This window comes from Canis lupus, chromosome 32 (genome assembly GCF_011100685.1).
Source record: "Canis lupus familiaris isolate Mischka breed German Shepherd chromosome 32, alternate assembly UU_Cfam_GSD_1.0, whole genome shotgun sequence".
Classification (NCBI taxonomy): Eukaryota; Metazoa; Chordata; class Mammalia; order Carnivora; family Canidae; genus Canis; species Canis lupus.
The window spans coordinates 28,485,823-28,504,444 of record NC_049253.1 but is presented as its reverse complement, the minus strand read 5'-3'; the positions used below and the strand labels follow the sequence as shown (position 1 = coordinate 28,504,444).

Below are 18,622 nucleotides of genomic sequence, written 5' to 3'. Positions count from 1 at the left end.
TCTTCAATATTTCCTTCTTTCTGCAGGCTTTAGGCTTCATTTGTTGTTCTAGCTCCTTTAGGTATAAGGTTGGGTTGTTTTAGATTTTTCTTGCTTCTTGAGGTAGGCCTGCATTGCTATGTACTTCCCTCTTATGACCACTTTTGCTGCATCCCGAAGGTTTTGGACTGTCATATTTTCATTTTCATTTGTTTCCATGTATTTTTTCTTTTTAATTTTCTGGTTGATCCATTCATTCTTTAGTTGGATGTTCTTTAGTTTCCATGTATTTTTAGTCTTTCCAAATTTCCTCTTGTGATTGAATTCCAGTTTCAAAGCACTGTGGTCTGGGATGCCTGGGTGGCTCAGCAGTTGGGTGCCTGCCTTCGGCTCACATTGTGATATCAGGATCTGGGATCGAGTCCCGCATCAGGCTCCTTGAGATGAGCCTGCTTCTCCTTCTGCCTACGTCTCTGCCTCTCTTTCTCTCAGTCCATGTCTCTCATGAATAAATAAATAAATCTTAAAAAAAAAAAAAAAAGGCACTGTGGTCTAAAAATATGCAGGGAATGATCCCAGTCTTTTGGTACTGGTTGAGACCTGATTTGTGACCCAGTATGTGATCTGTTCTGAAGAATGTCCCATGTGTACCTGAAAAGAATGTGTATTCTGTTGCTTTAGGATGAAATGTTCTAAATATATCTGTTAAGTCCATCTGGTTGTTTGTCATTCAAAGCCATCATTTGTTGATATTCTGCTTAGATGGATCTGTCTACTGCTATAAGCAGGATGTTAAAGTCCCCTACTATTATTGTATTATTATCAATGAGCTCCTATATGTTTTTTATTAATTTGGATGCTCCCATATTGGGGGCATAAATATTTGCAATTGTTAGATCTTCTTGTTAGACTGTCCCCTTTATTATGATATAGTGCCCTTCATCTCTTGTTGCAATCTTTGGTTTAAAGTCTAGTTTAGTTTTTGAAGTTCTAGTTTATCAAGGTTTCACTATGTGTCACCAAGAAGCATCTTTTAAAAAACCGTTTGTAACAAAATGTCAACTAAAGTTATATTAGAACAGTGGTCAAAAAGGCTGGATAATGTCCAGAAAAATCGATACATTCTCTAATATAAGCAATACTTCAATACATGACCTCCTTAAAGCAGAGAATCCCATTTACAGAATTGTCAAAGCAGGTTTTAGGTAACAGGTAAATTTGTGGGAAGGAATAACTATGCTTCTTATAAAAGCACAGTTTTCTACTTACCATCATAACACAAAGGTGATGGTCATGAGGAGAGTTTCTATGGATACCACACTCTGGCCTGCTGCTATGGCCAGCGCCATAGAACTAGCTGAATAAAGCCACCATCATAAGGGTAAACAATCATGATGAAGAAGGCCTCCACAACTGGTTTGCAATCCTTATAGTTAGGAAGGAAAAGAGGGGGCTAATCCAATTGCCTAGGGTAACTGTGTATTTGGGATTGCTTATTGTGCAAATAGCAGTACAATATTTTGAAAAAACTAATGCCAGAATAAAGAAATTCATCCTCTATCCACCCACCCTTGGCTCACTCACCAATTACCTATATTAAAGTTGTAATAAAGTTTCTTTTTTTTAAACTTGTTGCATAAGCACAGTTCGGTGTTAACAATCTCTCTGTGCCTTTATTTTGTAATTATAACAATTTCTGAGTGCCTGCATATGCAGAAGTCCAAGCAACCATCTGGTCACAATTCTACTGCCTTTTCTTCTAAGAAGGAAATTTGTCAAGAGCATATTTGTTTTGCGTAGACATAATCGCATGACTGTTTGCTATAACTACATTGAGTAAGAAACTGGGAAGAAGATTATGTGACTTCCCAGTGGTTTCAATATCTGAAGGGATGTCTCCATATTCCAAGTCTCCCAAGAAAAAGCACCATATAATTCTGGGATTGAGAGTGGGGTTAAATAAGTTTCATAAAACTACTTTACAAACTGTGTGGACTAATATCATGGGTCACACAATCTGAAGATTCTGGAATAGCTATAAGAACACCAGTCAAGAATCTGAGGATCTAGGTTCTATAACCTAATTCGTCATGACACACTTCTTATATATAAAAAAGAAGCTTAAACTCAATCAGTGAATCTTCTTCTATAGTGCTTTATTTAAATATTTTTTAATTAAAATATATATTTCAGATGTGTGTATGTATATATTTATGTGTATCAATAAAATATATGGAAATTCTGATACAATGAGCCTACAGTAAAACCTAAACACAATGCACAAAGGAGTCTAACTACCTATCAAGCAAGCATTTGTATTAAACCAGGAAACCCCCCAAAATCAGTATCTTTCACTATCTTTACATACAAACACATGTATACACACACAAATAAAAATACAAATAAGTAAAAACTATCCCAGCTCTTCCAACATAGTCTCAAATAGTTTTAGGAATTCTTTCCATATTTATAAATGACATAGTATCCTTCAGTAAAATATAGCTTTATAAATAGTTTTAAAAGTTATTTGAGGGGGCACCTGGGTGGCTCAGTCAGTTGGGCATCTGCCTTCAGCTCAGGTCATGATCCCAGGGTCCTGGGATGGAGTCCCAGGTCTGGCTCCCTGTTTGGTGGGGGAGTCTGCTTCTCCCTCTGCCCTTCCTCTGCTCATGCTCTCTCTCTCTCAAATAAATAAAATCTTTTTTAAAAAAAGCTATTTTGGGACAAGTCTTGACAAAAGTGTCCTTAGAGAACAGTTACTTCAGAGTTTGTACAATGGATAGATGTATCCTTATGTCACCAGCTTGGTTTAAAGTTTGAGAACCAAAAACAAGCTAGTAAAAAGAAATCGGCTTGCCCTCATATCCAAAACTACAGACACAAACGGTTTGTCATATTGCTTACCTAACAAGAAGTATATTATACAAGTAAATATAATACTTGGTAACATCCTCATGGGTAGTAAATCAGATAACAGTTTTCCAAAGAAATAAGATGACACTCTGTAGTATCCACTGATATATTCATGTCTAAAAAAAAGAAAAATTCATCCTACATTAGTTTAAAAGGCAGAGACCAGGTTAGACTGCTTGCTTACCTGCGATTTCTGCCACCACCAGGGTTTTAATAACTACAGCTTCTCACATCCTTGAGGCAAATCCCAGCCTTCCATTCCGTCAGCATCAGGCACTATCTTGGGTGCGAGTCTCCCCTTTGAGGGGCACCTGAGTGGCTCAGTCAGTTACATGTCTGCTTTCAGATCAGGTCATGATCTCAGGGTCCTGGGATTGAGTCCTGCATCAGGCTAGGCTCCCTGCTCAGCAAGGGGTCTGCTTCTTACTCTCCTTCTGCCCCTCCCCTGCTCATACTCTCTCTCTCAAATAAATTAATAAAATCTTAAAAAAAAAAAAAAAAGCCCTCCCTTTGAATGCCATCCATTCTGCCCCTGGAGCACCCACTCCCAGTGAGCAGATTTTCATCTCCTCCCCCTTTTCTAACACTGACTCTCCTTAGAGAATAACGTTCTAGTAGCTGAGCTCAGTTATGGTAGAGGCTTTACTTTCTCCCCACTTTTGATTATGAAGAAGGTGGCACTGCTATCCTCTGAGCTTCTTAATGCAGCCTGGGATCACTTCTTCTACTTTCATGATAAAAAAAGAAAATGGCACTTCCTCCTTCAGTAATCATACCTTTCAACCACATATCCCTGTCAGCTATCAAATCCTGTTTTCTTCCCTTTTTGGCTCTAGATCCCTTCCTCTTCCTGACATCTTCCTCCTGTAATTCCAAACTTCTCCCCTAATATCATTCTTTCCCCCGGAATGATTCTCTTTCCTCAGGGTGTAAATATGGGCAAATCTCTTCCAACCTTGATAAACACAAGAAACAAAACAGCCCCTAATTTATTGGAAGGCTGCCCTTTGGCTTCTTCCATTCCCCTTCCATTTGAGGGCTAAGCTGGGACCACATTCTTTGTCAACTTGACCTCCACACCTTGTATTTACTGTTCAACCCACCACTTACTCTCTACCAAGCCCCTCTAACTTTTCCCGTAAGGGCCACCATGACTTCTCAGTTGCTAAAAACAAAAGATCCTTTTTACCCCTTTATTGCTTCCTTTTTCTGCAGCATTTGGACTTGCTGGCTCTGCCTTAACCTTGAAATCTCTTTTCCCTTGGTATCATGCCCCACATGTTCATGATTGTCCTTCTTACCTCTGGCTGCTTGTTCTCAATTATCATTGGCAATCCCCAGGACCCAAGCTGTGGCCCAATGCTGGATATGACCAATCTGACCATTAGCCCCTGATACCAGAGAGCCCCATTCCTGGAACAGAGACCTACTCACATAAAAAGCTTCTTCTCAACCACAAGGAGCTCCACAGCTGACACACTGCTGAAACACTGGTTGGTTGTCAGAAAGAAGAGCACCCCTGATCTGCAATGAGAGAAAGGGAAAGAAAAACACTGCAGTCAATTAAACATTCTTAGATCAGTTTTTCTAACCACAAAACTCTCCTCAAATGATACCTTAGAACATTAAATAGAAACTGTTCTGATTAAAACAGAGGGAAGTATGGCCCCATCAGCTTTCTCCCCATCATCTCTGTGGGTTCACAATGGTACCCCTGGGACTCCACAGAACATAGTTTGGAAGTCACAGTCCTGGACTGCTATGGATTGAACTGTGTCCTCTCCCCAAATTCCTATGTTGAAGCACAAATCCTCAATGTGATGATATTTAGCAACAGTGTATTTAGGAGGTAATTACATTTAGATGAGGTCATGAAGGTATGGGCTTCATGATGGATTTAGTGCCCGTAAAAAAAAGGGAGAAACACCTGAGCACACTCTTTTTCTCTCTCTCTGCCATGTGAGAATACAGCAAAAAGGTAGCCAGCCACCTGTGAGCCGGGAAGAGAGCTCTCTTTGGAACCTGCCCATGGATGCACCCTGATCTAACCCTGTTTTTTAGACTGTTGTTTAAGCCACCCAGTCTGTGGATGACTGTGATGGCAGTCTGTGCTGATGAATACATAGGTCATAAAAATATTACCACCTTGAATTTTAACAGAAACAATAAGTATCTGTTCATATCTAATGTATGAAAAGAGAAACAGTGAACCAAATAAAGCCCACAAAGCTCAAAAACCTCTACTAGCCACCTTTTCAAGGTAAAGAAGAAACTAAAACATGAAGAGGCAAAATTACAGTGGAGGAAAATCTCAGTCGATACCTTATTATATATATATATCCATCACACAACTGTCAGAAGAGCCATGATGTTATCCTTGATAAGCCATTGCCAAAATGGTTTCCAATGTGCTCAAAAAAGAAAACAAAATGATGCTTATAAAGGAAAAATATAGGTATGTGCCTGTAAGAAAAGGAAGACTACTAACGCTTTTTTCTCAGTAAAATAATTAAGGCTTAAAAAGGAAAGTCACAGTTAATCTACACTTTGAGGGACATACACATTTTATGAAAGCATGCCAACATTCCTGAAACAGTGTTGGGCTTCCCTTCGTAATCAAACCATTTAATTGACACTAAGGATCGTGACTTCAAAGAACTGAAGTGACCCATCATTTAAATGACACGAGAATGAAAGAACACTTAAAAATATGAACCGAAGTGTACTGCCCCTCAAAAAAAGTCCATTGACACACACTCAGTAATTGTTGTTGTTTTAAGATTTTATTTATTTATTCATGAGAGACACAGAGAAAGAAGCAGAGACATAGGCAGAGGGAGAAGCAGGCTCCCTGTAGGGAGCCTGATGTGAGAATCTATCCCGGGACCCTGGGATCATGACCTGAGCTAAAGGCATATGCTCAACCACTGAGCCACCCAGGCATCCCAGTAATTGTTTTAATACAAAAAATAAATAAAATAAATAACTTAGAGAACAGACTATTTTAAAAGTAAATGTTTATACAATTAATGAATGGAAAATAGCCAGACCTAATACACAGACCTATGCAACTTTCTCCACGTAAGTAAGCCTACTATCAAAATAAAAGCTAATTTCAGAAATATAAGACATACAAAAAAAGAATGAAAGAACAAGAAAGAAAGAGAAAGAAAGAAAAGAAAAAAGAAAAGAAGGAAGAAATAAATATGGGACGTGCAACAATTCAGCTCAATTTGTTAAGCCTTATATCTAACAATACTGCTGTGTTTATCATGATTCTGAACTAGTAGATAGTGACATTACTTCTAAATCATATGATTTATTTTATAGTAAATACAGTTTTTATTCCTAGAGAATTTAAGATATTCTAATTCTTTTCAAGCTGGTAATCCACACCTATAATATCTACTTATTGATCCAAGTATTTCTTAAAACATCTTTTCTCTTAATATACATTAATTTGCTTAGCTATCCCTACAATAGAAGCTCATACTCTACATATGACTAAACCTCAGCTTGTCAGTTATACAGGTTAAAGAAAGAGCAGAGAGTACTTCTTTGGGATAATTCATTCCCAAACAATAGAACCAAACCACTAGCCTCCTGAGCAATTTCAAATGATTAAAAAGTAGCAGCAAGCTTAAGTCAAAAATACAAAATAAAATAAATTCAGTGGGGGCAGCCCGGGTGGCTCAGCAGTTTAGCACCCGCCTTCAGCCCAGGGCGTGATCGTGGGGTCCCAGGATCAAGTCCCATGTCAAGCTCCCTGCTTGGAGTCTGCTTCTCCCTCTGCCTGTGTCTCTGCCTGTCTCTCTCTGTGTCTCTCATGAATAAATAAATAAAATCATAAATACATACATACATACATACATAGATTCAGTGCCCTATTTCTCCAGAAAACATTTGAAGAAGCTGCTAAATCTCTTCTTTATTTCTCTGGATTCTTCTACAAAAATTTTTAATGGTTAGATATCCAGTTCCCCTTTAAAATTCCAGTTGAGGACAGGTTTTCCAATACTTTTTGCAAATGCTTCTCACTGTACAACATAAAAGGTCCACAAGTGATAGATCCTCTGACCTATATTCTGTGCTTGGTAAAAATATGGCATCTACGGAGGGTACAAATCACCAATTACTAGCAAGCTTGGAAACGTGTGAGAGAAGAACACACCCTTCAGGGAAAGTAAAGAGAAAAACAGTGACATAATTCAGGAAATGAGCTGCCATAATAATCTCAATGTAGAGAACCACTACATTTTATTTTATTTGAGTGAGGAATTGACTTTTATGCTGATTCTTTCATAAACAATCAGACATCAAAACAGATTCAACTTACACTATTGCAACTTTCTTTATACCCTTATGGTAAAATGGGAATAATACAACCCCACCTCCTGGTGCAGAAGCCTGAGTCCATGGTTTAAAGCACAGAGAACAGTGCCTGGCACAAAACAGCTTTCTACATGAAGAACTCTGCAGTCTTTGGCATTGCTGAGCATATATATTCAGAGCATTCTAGAGCCCATTACAAAGTCTCACCATGAAAAAATATTTTTAAGGGCACATAATGACTAAAATTCAGTAAGGTAAACTAACATAAGTGCTAACCATATAACAGTTGGAAAAACCTCAGTGTCATCAACCTCTCCATGGCAAACAAATCAAAAAATAGAAGAAAAAAAAATATTCACAAGCAACAAAAGAAAAAAAATTAGATAAACTGGACTATAGCAAAATTTAAAACATTTGTGCATCAAAGGACATTCTCAACAGTGAAAAGACGACCCATAGAATGTCAGAAAATATGTGCAAATTTATGCTTGGTAAGGGGTTAATATCTGGAATATATGAAAGACACTTACAGTTAATCAATTTTAAAAATCTAACCAAAAAATGGGCAAAGAGTGGCACCTAGGTGGCTCAGCAGTTGAGCCTCTACCTTTGGCTCAGATTGTGATCCCAGGGTCTTGGGATCCAGTCCTGCATCAGGCTACCCTGCTTCTCCTTCTGCCTATGTCTTGGACTCCCTCTGTGTCTCATGAATAAATAAATAAAATCTTTAAAAAAAAAAAATGGGCAAAGGATTTGAATAGACATTTCTCCAAAGAGGATACACAAATGGACAATAAGCACATGAAAAGGTTCTCAACACCTCTAATCATTAGGTGAATGCAAATCAAAAACCACATGAGGGGGGCAGCCCCGGTGGCGCAGCGGTTTAGCACCGCCTGTGGCTCAGGGTGTGATCCTGGAGACCCGGGATGGAGTCCCATGTCGGGCTCCCTGTGTGGAGCCTGCTTCTCCCTCTGCCTGTGTCTCTGCTTCTCTCTGTCTCTCATGAATAAATAAATAAAAATCTTAAAAAAAAAACAAAAAAAAAAACACATGAGGTATCACCTGACACCAATTAGAATGGTTATTATTATTAAAAAGAAAAAAATAATAAGTTTGGTAAGGTTGTTAGGGAATTGAAACCCTTGTGTACTGCTGGTAGGAATGCAAAATGATACAGCTGCTATGGAAGACAGGATATTTAATAGAATTACCAAATGATCCAGTAATTCTACTTCTAGGTATAAACCAAAAGAATTTAAACTAGAGACTCAAACAGATATTTATTTGTACATCCACTTTCATAGCAGCATTGCTCAATTAGGGGCAAAAGGCAGGCTCCAAGGCAGGTCACTTTGACCTAAGATTATTTTGACTTAAAAGAATCAAGACCTGGTAGATTCAAGAAAGGCTTTTTACCTCCCCCTCAACTGCCTAAATTTACATTGGAAAAGAGAGCCTATACCAGAAAGAAGGCTATGGAGAAAGATTCCTCTTTGCCTAAGAAACTTATTTGCTAAAGAGGGCAACCTTTGTTTTCCAAACATCATCTCCCATCTTCCAGGTAAGGTCTTTCTCCTCCTTTGTATCCTCAGATCCTGCCCCCCCTTCTCCTTCGCTCAGATAAGCATTATATTGTCTGTTTTTGGAATTTGCATGTCTGTGTGGATTTCCTGTACAGATGCTATTAAATTTGATTTTCTCCTGTTAATCTGTATCATGTCAATGTGATTCTTGGTCCTACTGGATGAACTTTGAAGAGCAAAGGAAATTCTTCCTCCCCAGCATTCACAATAGCCAAAAGGTAGAAATAACCCAAGTGTCCAAGGACAAATAAATGCATAAACAAAATATGGTGTATCTATACAGTGGAATATTATTCAGCCTCGAAAAGGAAAGCAATCCTTCATTCGGTACAAATGGATGAACCTTAAAGATATTATACTAAGGAAAATAAGCTAGTCACCAAAGGACAAACACTGTATGATTCCACTTATCTAAGTACCTAGAGTAGTCAAATTCAGAGACAATAAGTATAATGAAGTATAATTTCTTCCAGGCAATAAAGAAAGGGAGAATGAGGAATTATTCTTCAATATGTACAGAAACACAGTTTGGGATGATGAAGTGTTCTGGAGTTGGATGGTTGTGATAGTTGCATAGTAATGTGAATGTATCAGGCCACTTGGGTGCCTTGGTCCATTAAATGTCTGACTCTTAATTTTGGCTCAGGTCATGATCTCAGGGTTATGAGATTGAGCCCTGTGTCAAGCTCTACACTCAACACGGAGTCTACTTGAAATGCTCTCTCTCTCTCTCTCTCTCTCCCCCGCCACCTCCCACCTCCACCCATCCCTCTGTTTACAAGCTCAAGAAAGAAAGAAAGAAAGAGAGAAAGAGAGAAAGAAAGAAAGAAAGAAAGAAAGAAAGAAAGAAAGAAAGAAAGAAAGAAAATCTTTTTAAAAAATGATGGGAATGTATTTAATGCCACTGAACTGTACACTTGAAACTGGTTAAGAATGTAAAAATTATCTGTATATTCTGTATAAATTACCACCACACACACACACACACACACACACACATATATGCATTCAGCTTTTAATTCACTGACTTATCCTATTCCTCACTTTACACTGTACTTATCTCAAATTCTTTTTTTTTTTTTAAGATTTTATTTATTCATGAGGGACATGCATGGGGCGGGGGTTGGGGGTGGGGGAGTGCAGAGACACAGGCAGGGAGAAAAGCAGGCTCCATGCAGGGAGCCCGACATGGGACTCGATCCCGGGGCTCCAGGATCACGCCCCTGGGCTGAAGGCGGTGCTAAACCACTAGCCCCCCAGGCTGCCCTTATCTCAAATTCCTCATGGATTTTCATAAGCTTGAAAGATGTAACAGCACTTTCTCAAAATCAAGATCCAAATTTACTCACCTATTCTGGATTCCTGTAGAATCATTTTTTAGATCATAGAAAATGGCACCTAAAACCAATCCCAGGATGACTGTTACAATTATCTTTTCAAAAAGAAAAAGAAAAACAAGTTTTAATTAAAGATAAAAAAAATTTTTTAAAAAGGTAAGAACCTAACACATCACTAATTACTATAAAATACGAGGCTACATAATCCAATTTCTCCATTGAGATAAATACTTCCAATGGTTCAGCCAAAGTCCTTGGGAGTGTATATTATTTGGCTTCTTTCTAAATTAAAAAATAATTTATCTGTGTGCTGGGGAGGCTGATAGAACACAATAGACCCCTGGAATGCTAAGGTTCTTCCCAGTGATTTGCCAGGCCAGCTCAAGGTCCAGTCCAGGCCACCAGGCCTGGGAAGGCCATATACAGAAGGGGAATAATGCTAGTGCCTGGCTAAGTCACTTGAGGAGTAAAGTCCAAGTGACTAGCAGCTCTGCCTGAACTCTCAACCTTTGTGCTAGTGAGCATGCAGTTTCATATGTCAAGGGGTTCAAATAAAAACAGGCTATCTTTACTTTTACCATTATAAATAAATAAAAATTTTCAAGCACACATAAAAAAATTCTGACAATGTTATTCTGTGTGATAAGGAAGCAGGGGTAAGCTGAGACCCGCCTACCTGACCTAGCGGGCAGGGCATGCCTATACTGAAAAAGTGCACTGTCATTGCCACCAAAGCATTCAGCTAGCTGTCTCTGACGGTACTCAAATGCTTCCACTACCCATTCTCTTATCACTGCTTCTAGCAACCTCAGTCCGGGCCTACAGCCAACAGTGTAGAAGCAACCTGCTATTTATTTGCCACTGTTACCTATATTGGCTTACTCGGTCTGTTTGAGGCCTCCTAAGATGACTGCATAAGCATCACTTTTGTTTTTAAGACTGATAAAATATCTATTAAGGACACTTCTATAAGCAAAGGATTAAGGGTTATACTATGATAGAATTTATTTTTTATTTTTTAGAAATCTTAGTTTCTTTTTTTTTTTTTAAGATTTTATTCATTTATTCATGAGACACAGAGAGAGAGAGAGAGAGAGGGAGAGAGAGAGAGAGAGGCAGACACAGGCAGAAGGAGAAGCAGGCTCCATGCAGGGAGCCCAACGAGGGACTCGATCCCGGGACTCCAGGATCACGCCCTGGGCGGAAGGCAGGTGCTAAACTGCTGAACCACCCAGGGATACCCTACGATAGAATTTATTTAAGAAAATTCAGAGGATCCCTGGGTGGCGCAGCGGTTTGGCGCCTGCCTTTGGCCCACGGCGCGATCCTGGAGACCCGGGATCGAGTCCCACGTCAGGCTCCCGGTGCATGGAGCCTGCTTCTCCCTCTGCCTGTGTCTCTGCCTCTCTCTCTCTCTCTGTGACTATCCTAAATAAATAAATAAAATATTTAAAAAAAAGAAAATTCTTATTATACTTTCATATTGTATTAAGTATAAAAATATATGAAATGCTCATCTAAAGAAAAAATATCCAACCATGTATCTCAGAACCTTCAAAGTTAAAAAAAAAAATCTCAGTACTACAACAGCATAATAGTATCAAGATAAGTCTATTTTGACATGAAGCAAACAAAACTGTAAAACAGGATCATGATCTGTGAAGGCTAGCCTGTGAATACTACCATCTGGAGAAAATATGATCTGAGATGTCTTCAAAATCCCCTTGCTAGGGACACCTGGGTGGCTCAGCCGTTTAGCGCCTGCCTTTGGCCCAGGGTGTGATCCTGGAGACCCGGGATTGAGTCCTGCATCAGGCTCCCTGCAGGGGGTCTGCTTCTCCCTCTGACTATCTCTGCCTCTCTCTCTGCATGTCTTTCATGAATGGATGAATAAAATATTAAAAAAAAAAAATCCCTTGCTAATAAGACAGTCAGGAATTTGGAAAAAAATCTATTACCCTGGTATAATTTTCATTAACCTAAGAATATACTGCACTTCATGCCAACAGATTAAACTCCCAAAATAAATGATGAACCATTATTGTGTGCACATGTGTATGTATATAAGTCTCTACTTTCAGACAATATAACTTCAAGAATATTCAGACTTTTTAAACTGGATACTACATGCTTGTTTCTTTTGAATTCAAATTTTATCTTATACTAACAGACTGTCAGTATTATCATTAGGATGTTTGCTGAAGGTTTCAAAGTTCTCAAAGTATTTTCAAAGTCAGCTTTCAAACGTATTGACAAAATGATTAATCTCATAATTTTGTCATGCTTTCACAAGGTGTATCTGTTATTCTTTCTTGCATTACATAAAAGAAAAATAAAACAAGCAAACTGAACATTGCTCAACAGAGCACACAAAGACACTATCTATGAGGTTTCTGTTTTGAATAAGGGGAGAGGGAATCCCCTATATATGTTATTCTGTCTTGTTCAAATGTGCTTAGCAACATATCACAAGGGGAGTGCTGAGGGATAATTACGGCCATCACTCGAGAAACTAATCCATCGTCAAATATTAAATACGCCAATAGAAAAAAAGGAATTTCTAAGAGTTATGATAGTGTTTTCCAAATTGACTTGATCAGAAAGATCATGGCACATTAAATGAACATCAAATCCTTTTATACAGATGATCCACTTACTCCAAGATCATCCAAATACAACCTTTGGTTAAATGGCATTATCAGAAGCAAAGTCTGAATCAGATATACGACTAGTTGAAATCTAAGTATGGCTGTAATATTATTACCAATAGGAGATTTATCAGCAGGAAGCCATAAAGCAATTTAATAGCCTCACATCCAAACACTTCGAGAAGTAAACAACATACACACGAGATTAAAAACACTAAACCAAAGGTCAGCAAGCTGGGGTCCACAGGCAAACATGGCCAGTCGCCAACTTCTGTTCAGCCCTCTAGCTAAGAATAGTTTTTACCACTTTTTTTAATGGTTGGGGAAAAAAGAGTGAGAGAAGAAGAATATTTCTTGCCACATGGAATTTAAATGAAATTCAAAGTTGTGTCTATCAGTGAAGTTTTAGTGGAACACAGCCATACTCCCTTGCTTGTGTATTACCTATGGCTCCCTTCTCGCTAAAATGGCAGAGTGGACTCCCTGAGACAAAGACCACAGGTCTGCAAAGCTGAAAGTATTTTACTACCTAGCCCTTCACAAATAAAGGTTTGCCTGCTCCTGTCTTACATTAACGTTCCAGCATGTGCAAATCTGAACGGCAGATGCTCAGAGACAGATGCAATGTTCTATCTTTATTCTGTGGGATTGCCATGCATCTGAGCATTGTTAGGACTCCTTTTGTGAAACTGAGTTCCCCGAGGAGGCATGTAGGCTGCGTATGCAACCTGGAGGCACTAGGCCTGGGTTTGTGCAGAAGAAAGCCTAGCAACAAAAGATGTAGAATCATAGTGGATTAGAAATAGCTGCACCATCTAGAAAGGGGAACCCTCACACTGCTGGTAGGAATGCAAACTGGTGCAGCCACTCTGGAAAAGAGTACAGAGGTTCCTCAAGAAGTTAAAAAGAGAGCTACCCTACAATCCAGCAACTGTGCTATTAGGTATTTATCCAAAGAATACAAAAACACTAATTTGAAAGGATACATGCACCGCTATGTTTATAGCAGCATTATCTCCAATAGCCAAATGACAGAAAGAGCCCAAATGTCCATACAGGTGGATAAAGAGGTGGTATACACATACAATGGAATATTATTCATCCTAAAAAAAAAAATGAAATCATGCCATTTGCAATGATGGGGATGGAGCTAGAGTATAATGCTGAGCAAAATAAGTCAGTCAGAGAAAGACAAATACCATATGATTTCACTCATATGTGGAATTTAAGAAACAAAACAAATTATCATGGTGGGGGGGAGGGGTAAACCAAGAAACAGACTTAACTATAGAGAACAAACTGATGGTTACCAGAGGAAAGATGGGTGGGGGATGGGTTAAATAGGTGCTGGGGATTAAGGAGTGCGCTTGTTGGGATGAGCACCGGGTGCTGTACTGGAGTACTGAATCACCGAATGGTACACCTGAAATAAATACTATACTGCATGTTAACTAACTGGAATTTAATTAAAAACTTAATTAAGCCCAGAGCTACCATATATGTGACTTGGACAAGATACTTTTAAACCAATTTCAGAGAAAAGAGAAATTTACATTATGTTCCAAGTAAAAAAACCATAATGCATAAATCACACTAAAGAATCAACACTGTCATATTATCTCACTGTTGGAACAATAGGTAACGAGGTTGACATTATTTGTCAGACTCATTTCCAAATGATATCAAATCTACTCTAAAAGAATAAAAATTTAACTTTGATAGTGCACAGAAGTACACATTCTGACAGAAATAAGGGCAGCCCGGGTGGCTCAGCAGTTTTATCACGGTCTTCAACCCAGGGCCTGATCCTGAAGACCCGGAATCGAGTCCCACGTCAAGCTTCCTGCATGGGGCCTGCTTCTCCCTCTGCCTATGTCTCTGCCTCTCTCTCTCTCTCTCTCTCTCTCTCTGTGTCTCTCATGAATAAATAAAATTTAAAAATCTTAAAAAAAAAAAAAAGAAGTACGAAATAATAGTAGCAAAACGTTTGGAGCAATTAGCAATATTTCCCAGGGTTGGAGACTCTTGGTATTAATAGTTAGAATTAATTCTTGGTATTAATACTGAAGTACAAAAATTATAGTTCACATGGTGAGAAGTCAGTAATATTTAAGATTGACTTATTTGAGTGAGAGACAGAGAGAGAGAGAGCACACCTGTGTGCACACACAAACATGGGGTAGGGGAGTGAGCAGAGGGAGAGAGTCTTAACCAGATTTCACTCTGTGCATGGAACCCAACACAGGATTCAATCCCACAACTCTGAGATTACAACTGGAGATGAAACCAAGAGTTGGCCCCTATGCCATTGCCATTCAGGTGTCCCAAGAAGTCAGCAATATCATCTTAGTGCCAACAGCATGCCATCTTTTGGTACTTAACAGAAATTCAATAATTGATAATAAAATAACCCCCCAAATAACCAGCTAAACTAAGATTTGCTTAGAAAGATGGATCAATGAACTGGGAATACTCATTTTGTATGATAGAGCACCTGAGAATAACAGAACAATAAAGGGGGAATGATCAACAATTATCAACAGAGTCAGCCAAAAGAGGAAAATAACATGATTTTGTCTTTATCAAAAGAAAGTTAATCTGATAGTAAAGAGCCTTATTTAACAGAATTTAAGCCTGCTTACTAGGTTGTGTGAACTGCAAACTGGCTTAGGTACCTAGTGCTCTCCTAAGATTGAACCCCTAAATTAGAAAGGTCAATTATGAGGAACAGCACTGGCACATAGGCTCTTCCCTCAGAAAGAAGCTAGCCTCTATGATCTTCAGGTACATTCAGTGAATTCTAGAGACAGGCTTCCCTGGACACTTGATTTCAAATGCCATTAAGCCCTTTCCACTCTCTTCCATTCTCCCACTCTCCTTTTCTTCCCGCTTCTCTTCCTTTCCCCACCACTCTACTTAAACTTTCTCCATAGCTCCTTTTACCATATGACTTGCTACATAGTTCATTACTGTCTGAATTTGTCATCTGTCACTCCTCATAGGAAGAAAAGCTCTATGAGAATTGGGGTTTAGGGGCACCTGGGTGGCTTAGTGATTAGGTGTCTGCCTTTGGCTTAGGTCATGATCCCAGGCTCTTGGGATCAAGTCCCGCACCAGGCTCCTCACAGGGAGCCTGATTCTCCCTCTGCCTATGTCCCTGCCTCTCTGTGTGTCTCTCATGAATAAATAAATAAAATCTTAAAAAAAAAAAAAAAAAAAAGAGAGAGAGAGAGAAAGAACAAGGGTTTTATTTTTCCCATTTTGTTCACTTCCATATACAAGCTCTCAAAATGCCACACATGGTCAGTAAGAACTTGTTGAATGAGTCGGAAAATGAATATGTGCAGCTACCAGAAAATTCTAAGTGGCTAAACATTTCCTTTATTTCACAATTTTTGAAGATTTTTCTACAAAGATTATCCATTACAGCTAGTCTAAATAACAAAAATTATTAATTTTGTAGTAAAAAAAAAAACTAAAAAAATTTTCCACAAGTAAAAATTTCATGGTGTTTTTTACTTTGTTTTATTGGATGTTTTTATATCCCAAATGGAGTAGGGATAAATAAACGTAAGTTTGAGTAGAAGATAAGCATAATCCTAAAAGACTTTATATCTGAACCTAATGTTCCCACATGAGTATGTCCCAGCATTATCAGAAGAATCTGTCAGTTACCTGAGCGATAGAGGCCTGGGGATTACCCAGTAAATTTTTGAATGAACGCTTGGAAATCCATTTGAGTTGCTGACAGAAGGAGGTGGCATACGTGATCTCCTTAAAGGCTGAGCTCTTCCTTTTCTGACTCTTTGAGAGTTGATCTAACTCCTCTTTTGTTTTTCTGCAGAAGTCAGAATTGGCATAAAATTCAGCTATTCTTTCTATGAATGGAGTACCTCTCTTGGAAGGCTCTTCAGTCACCTTGACTTTGGAATAAAAGTGGATAAAGAAAGGAAGCATTATTAATAAAATAACAACTGATTTAGACCATTTTTCTGTAACTCTTCTCTAGATTCCTTGTTACCATCTTAATTCTAATGCCTAGGTATAAAAAATTATTAGATCTAGCATTGCTTTACAAGATTAGAAAAATACAGTTAATTGTCCGACTACTTCCATAAACTTATAAATACAGCAAATCTACTGACCATAAACTTATAAATACAGCAAACCTCCTCACCTATTTGAACCCTAATTCTTTTAAAATAGACCTCTTACCATAGGGAGTTATAACTCCTAATATACAAACCTGGTCCTTGTTTTCTTCTATATACAAATATATAAACTGCCAAGTTTCTTATTTCAAAACATTATATAAACAATGACATTTTTAATGAAAATTCCCCTTATAAGTGACACTATCACATAAATACTCATTTATAAATTAAATAAAAAATATAGCACTTGTGGAAAACAAGATCTATGTTGACCAGTACTATAAAGTGAATGTGTTCCCTCAAGAATTATATGCTGATGTGTGATGATATTTGAAAGGTGATTAAGTCATAGGAGTGTAGCCCTAATGAATGAGATTAGTACCCTTATAAAAGAGGCCCCTCCTCACTTCCATCATGGAAGTGGTCACCCATCTTTGAACCAGGAAGCGGGTCCTCAACAGACACGGAGTCTATAGGTATCTTCACCTTGGACTTCCAGCTCCAGAACTGGGAGAAGCTAATGTTTACTGTTTAAGCTACCTAGTGTAAGGCATCTTTGTTACAGCAGTCCAAAAGGACTAGGACAACTGCTATCAGAAGACAGCATTAATATAAATTCATAAATCCATGTGTTAATGAGCTGCCACATTGCTAAACTTCCACCAATTCAGTTAGGTAATAATCTGTGACTCTCAACAGATTCATTCACATACCTTCACCCTCTTGGTCCTCTCTGTTTAATACCACAGCAGAGGAGTCTCCATTAATGACATCCAAGAAGAAGTCTGCAGGGTTATTATAGGGCTCACAATGGTAACCTACAAAAGGAAATACAAACTTGATGTCTTGGAAAGTAAAAGCTCACTTTCAGAGGTGAGAGAGGTGAGGCGAGGAAGAGAGTCAACTTCTTCCTCATCTTTTTTTTTTCCCTCTTCTTTCACTGATTCACCCTTTCTTTTTATATATTCAATCACATAATATTTCAACAATGCTCTGTCTTCCAGAAAAACAACATATTCAAAACCAACCTTGGACTCCCAGGAAGTCTTCATAGTTGGTCCTTACCCATCATAATTCATAGGACCTGAAACAGCTATCAGTATGCTCTGATGCTTATCAGAACTGCTTCAAAAATCTAAATATAGGTCCAAGGGGGGAAAAAAGCTAAGTTAAAAGAAAAAAAGCTGTAGCTAAGACTAGGACTAGAGCTCCTCAAAACAAGACAACAAGCAAAGAAAGCGCACAGCAAGATTGCATTTGGGAAAACCAGGGATGTGTTCTGTTATCCAAGTTCACCTAGTGACTGCCAAATGATCATCTGTTGTGCTGTCATAATTCCAACATAGAGAACAAATCACCAGAGCAGCATCCCCAGTAGAATGTGCCTGGGACAGCATAGCTGAATGCTTATCTCAACTTCTTGAGGCATGATCCTCTGAACTCAACCTGGTCTGTAGTCTGACTATAGGTTCATTTCCCCTGAACTCCCTAGAACTGTGTGTGCTTATTCACTTTAAATAAGAGAAATTAAAAAAAAAATTTTTTCAGAAGATGGCTAGCAAATATTTAAAACTATATTTGGAGTCATAATCCATCTATATCACCATCTATAATCATATCCAAATATCTCTAAAATGAAGCAGATTGCATGAGTCATTAAAAAAAATTATGTA

The 18,622-nt window shown here is 38.4% G+C and overlaps 1 protein-coding gene across 8 annotated transcripts in view; it reads right to left on the bottom strand.

Annotated features, from left to right (window-relative positions):
• Positions 1–2,773: 2,773 nt before the first annotated feature.
• ABCG2 (ATP binding cassette subfamily G member 2) overlaps positions 2,774–18,622 on the bottom strand; it is a 128,413-nt gene continuing 112,564 nt past the window's right edge. For all 8 annotated transcript variants that reach the window (XM_038582175.1, XM_038582178.1, XM_038582176.1 and 5 more), the window contains 5 exons: positions 17,663–17,767; positions 16,471–16,718; positions 10,160–10,242; positions 4,327–4,416; positions 2,774–3,008 (listed from right to left, as the gene is read on the bottom strand). In XM_038582175.1, the coding sequence (XP_038438103.1) occupies positions 2,789–3,008; positions 4,327–4,416; positions 10,160–10,242; positions 16,471–16,718; positions 17,663–17,767 (746 nt within the window). In that variant the 3' untranslated portion in view covers positions 2,774–2,788. The remainder of the gene's footprint in view (positions 3,009–4,326; positions 4,417–10,159; positions 10,243–16,470; positions 16,719–17,662; positions 17,768–18,622) is intronic.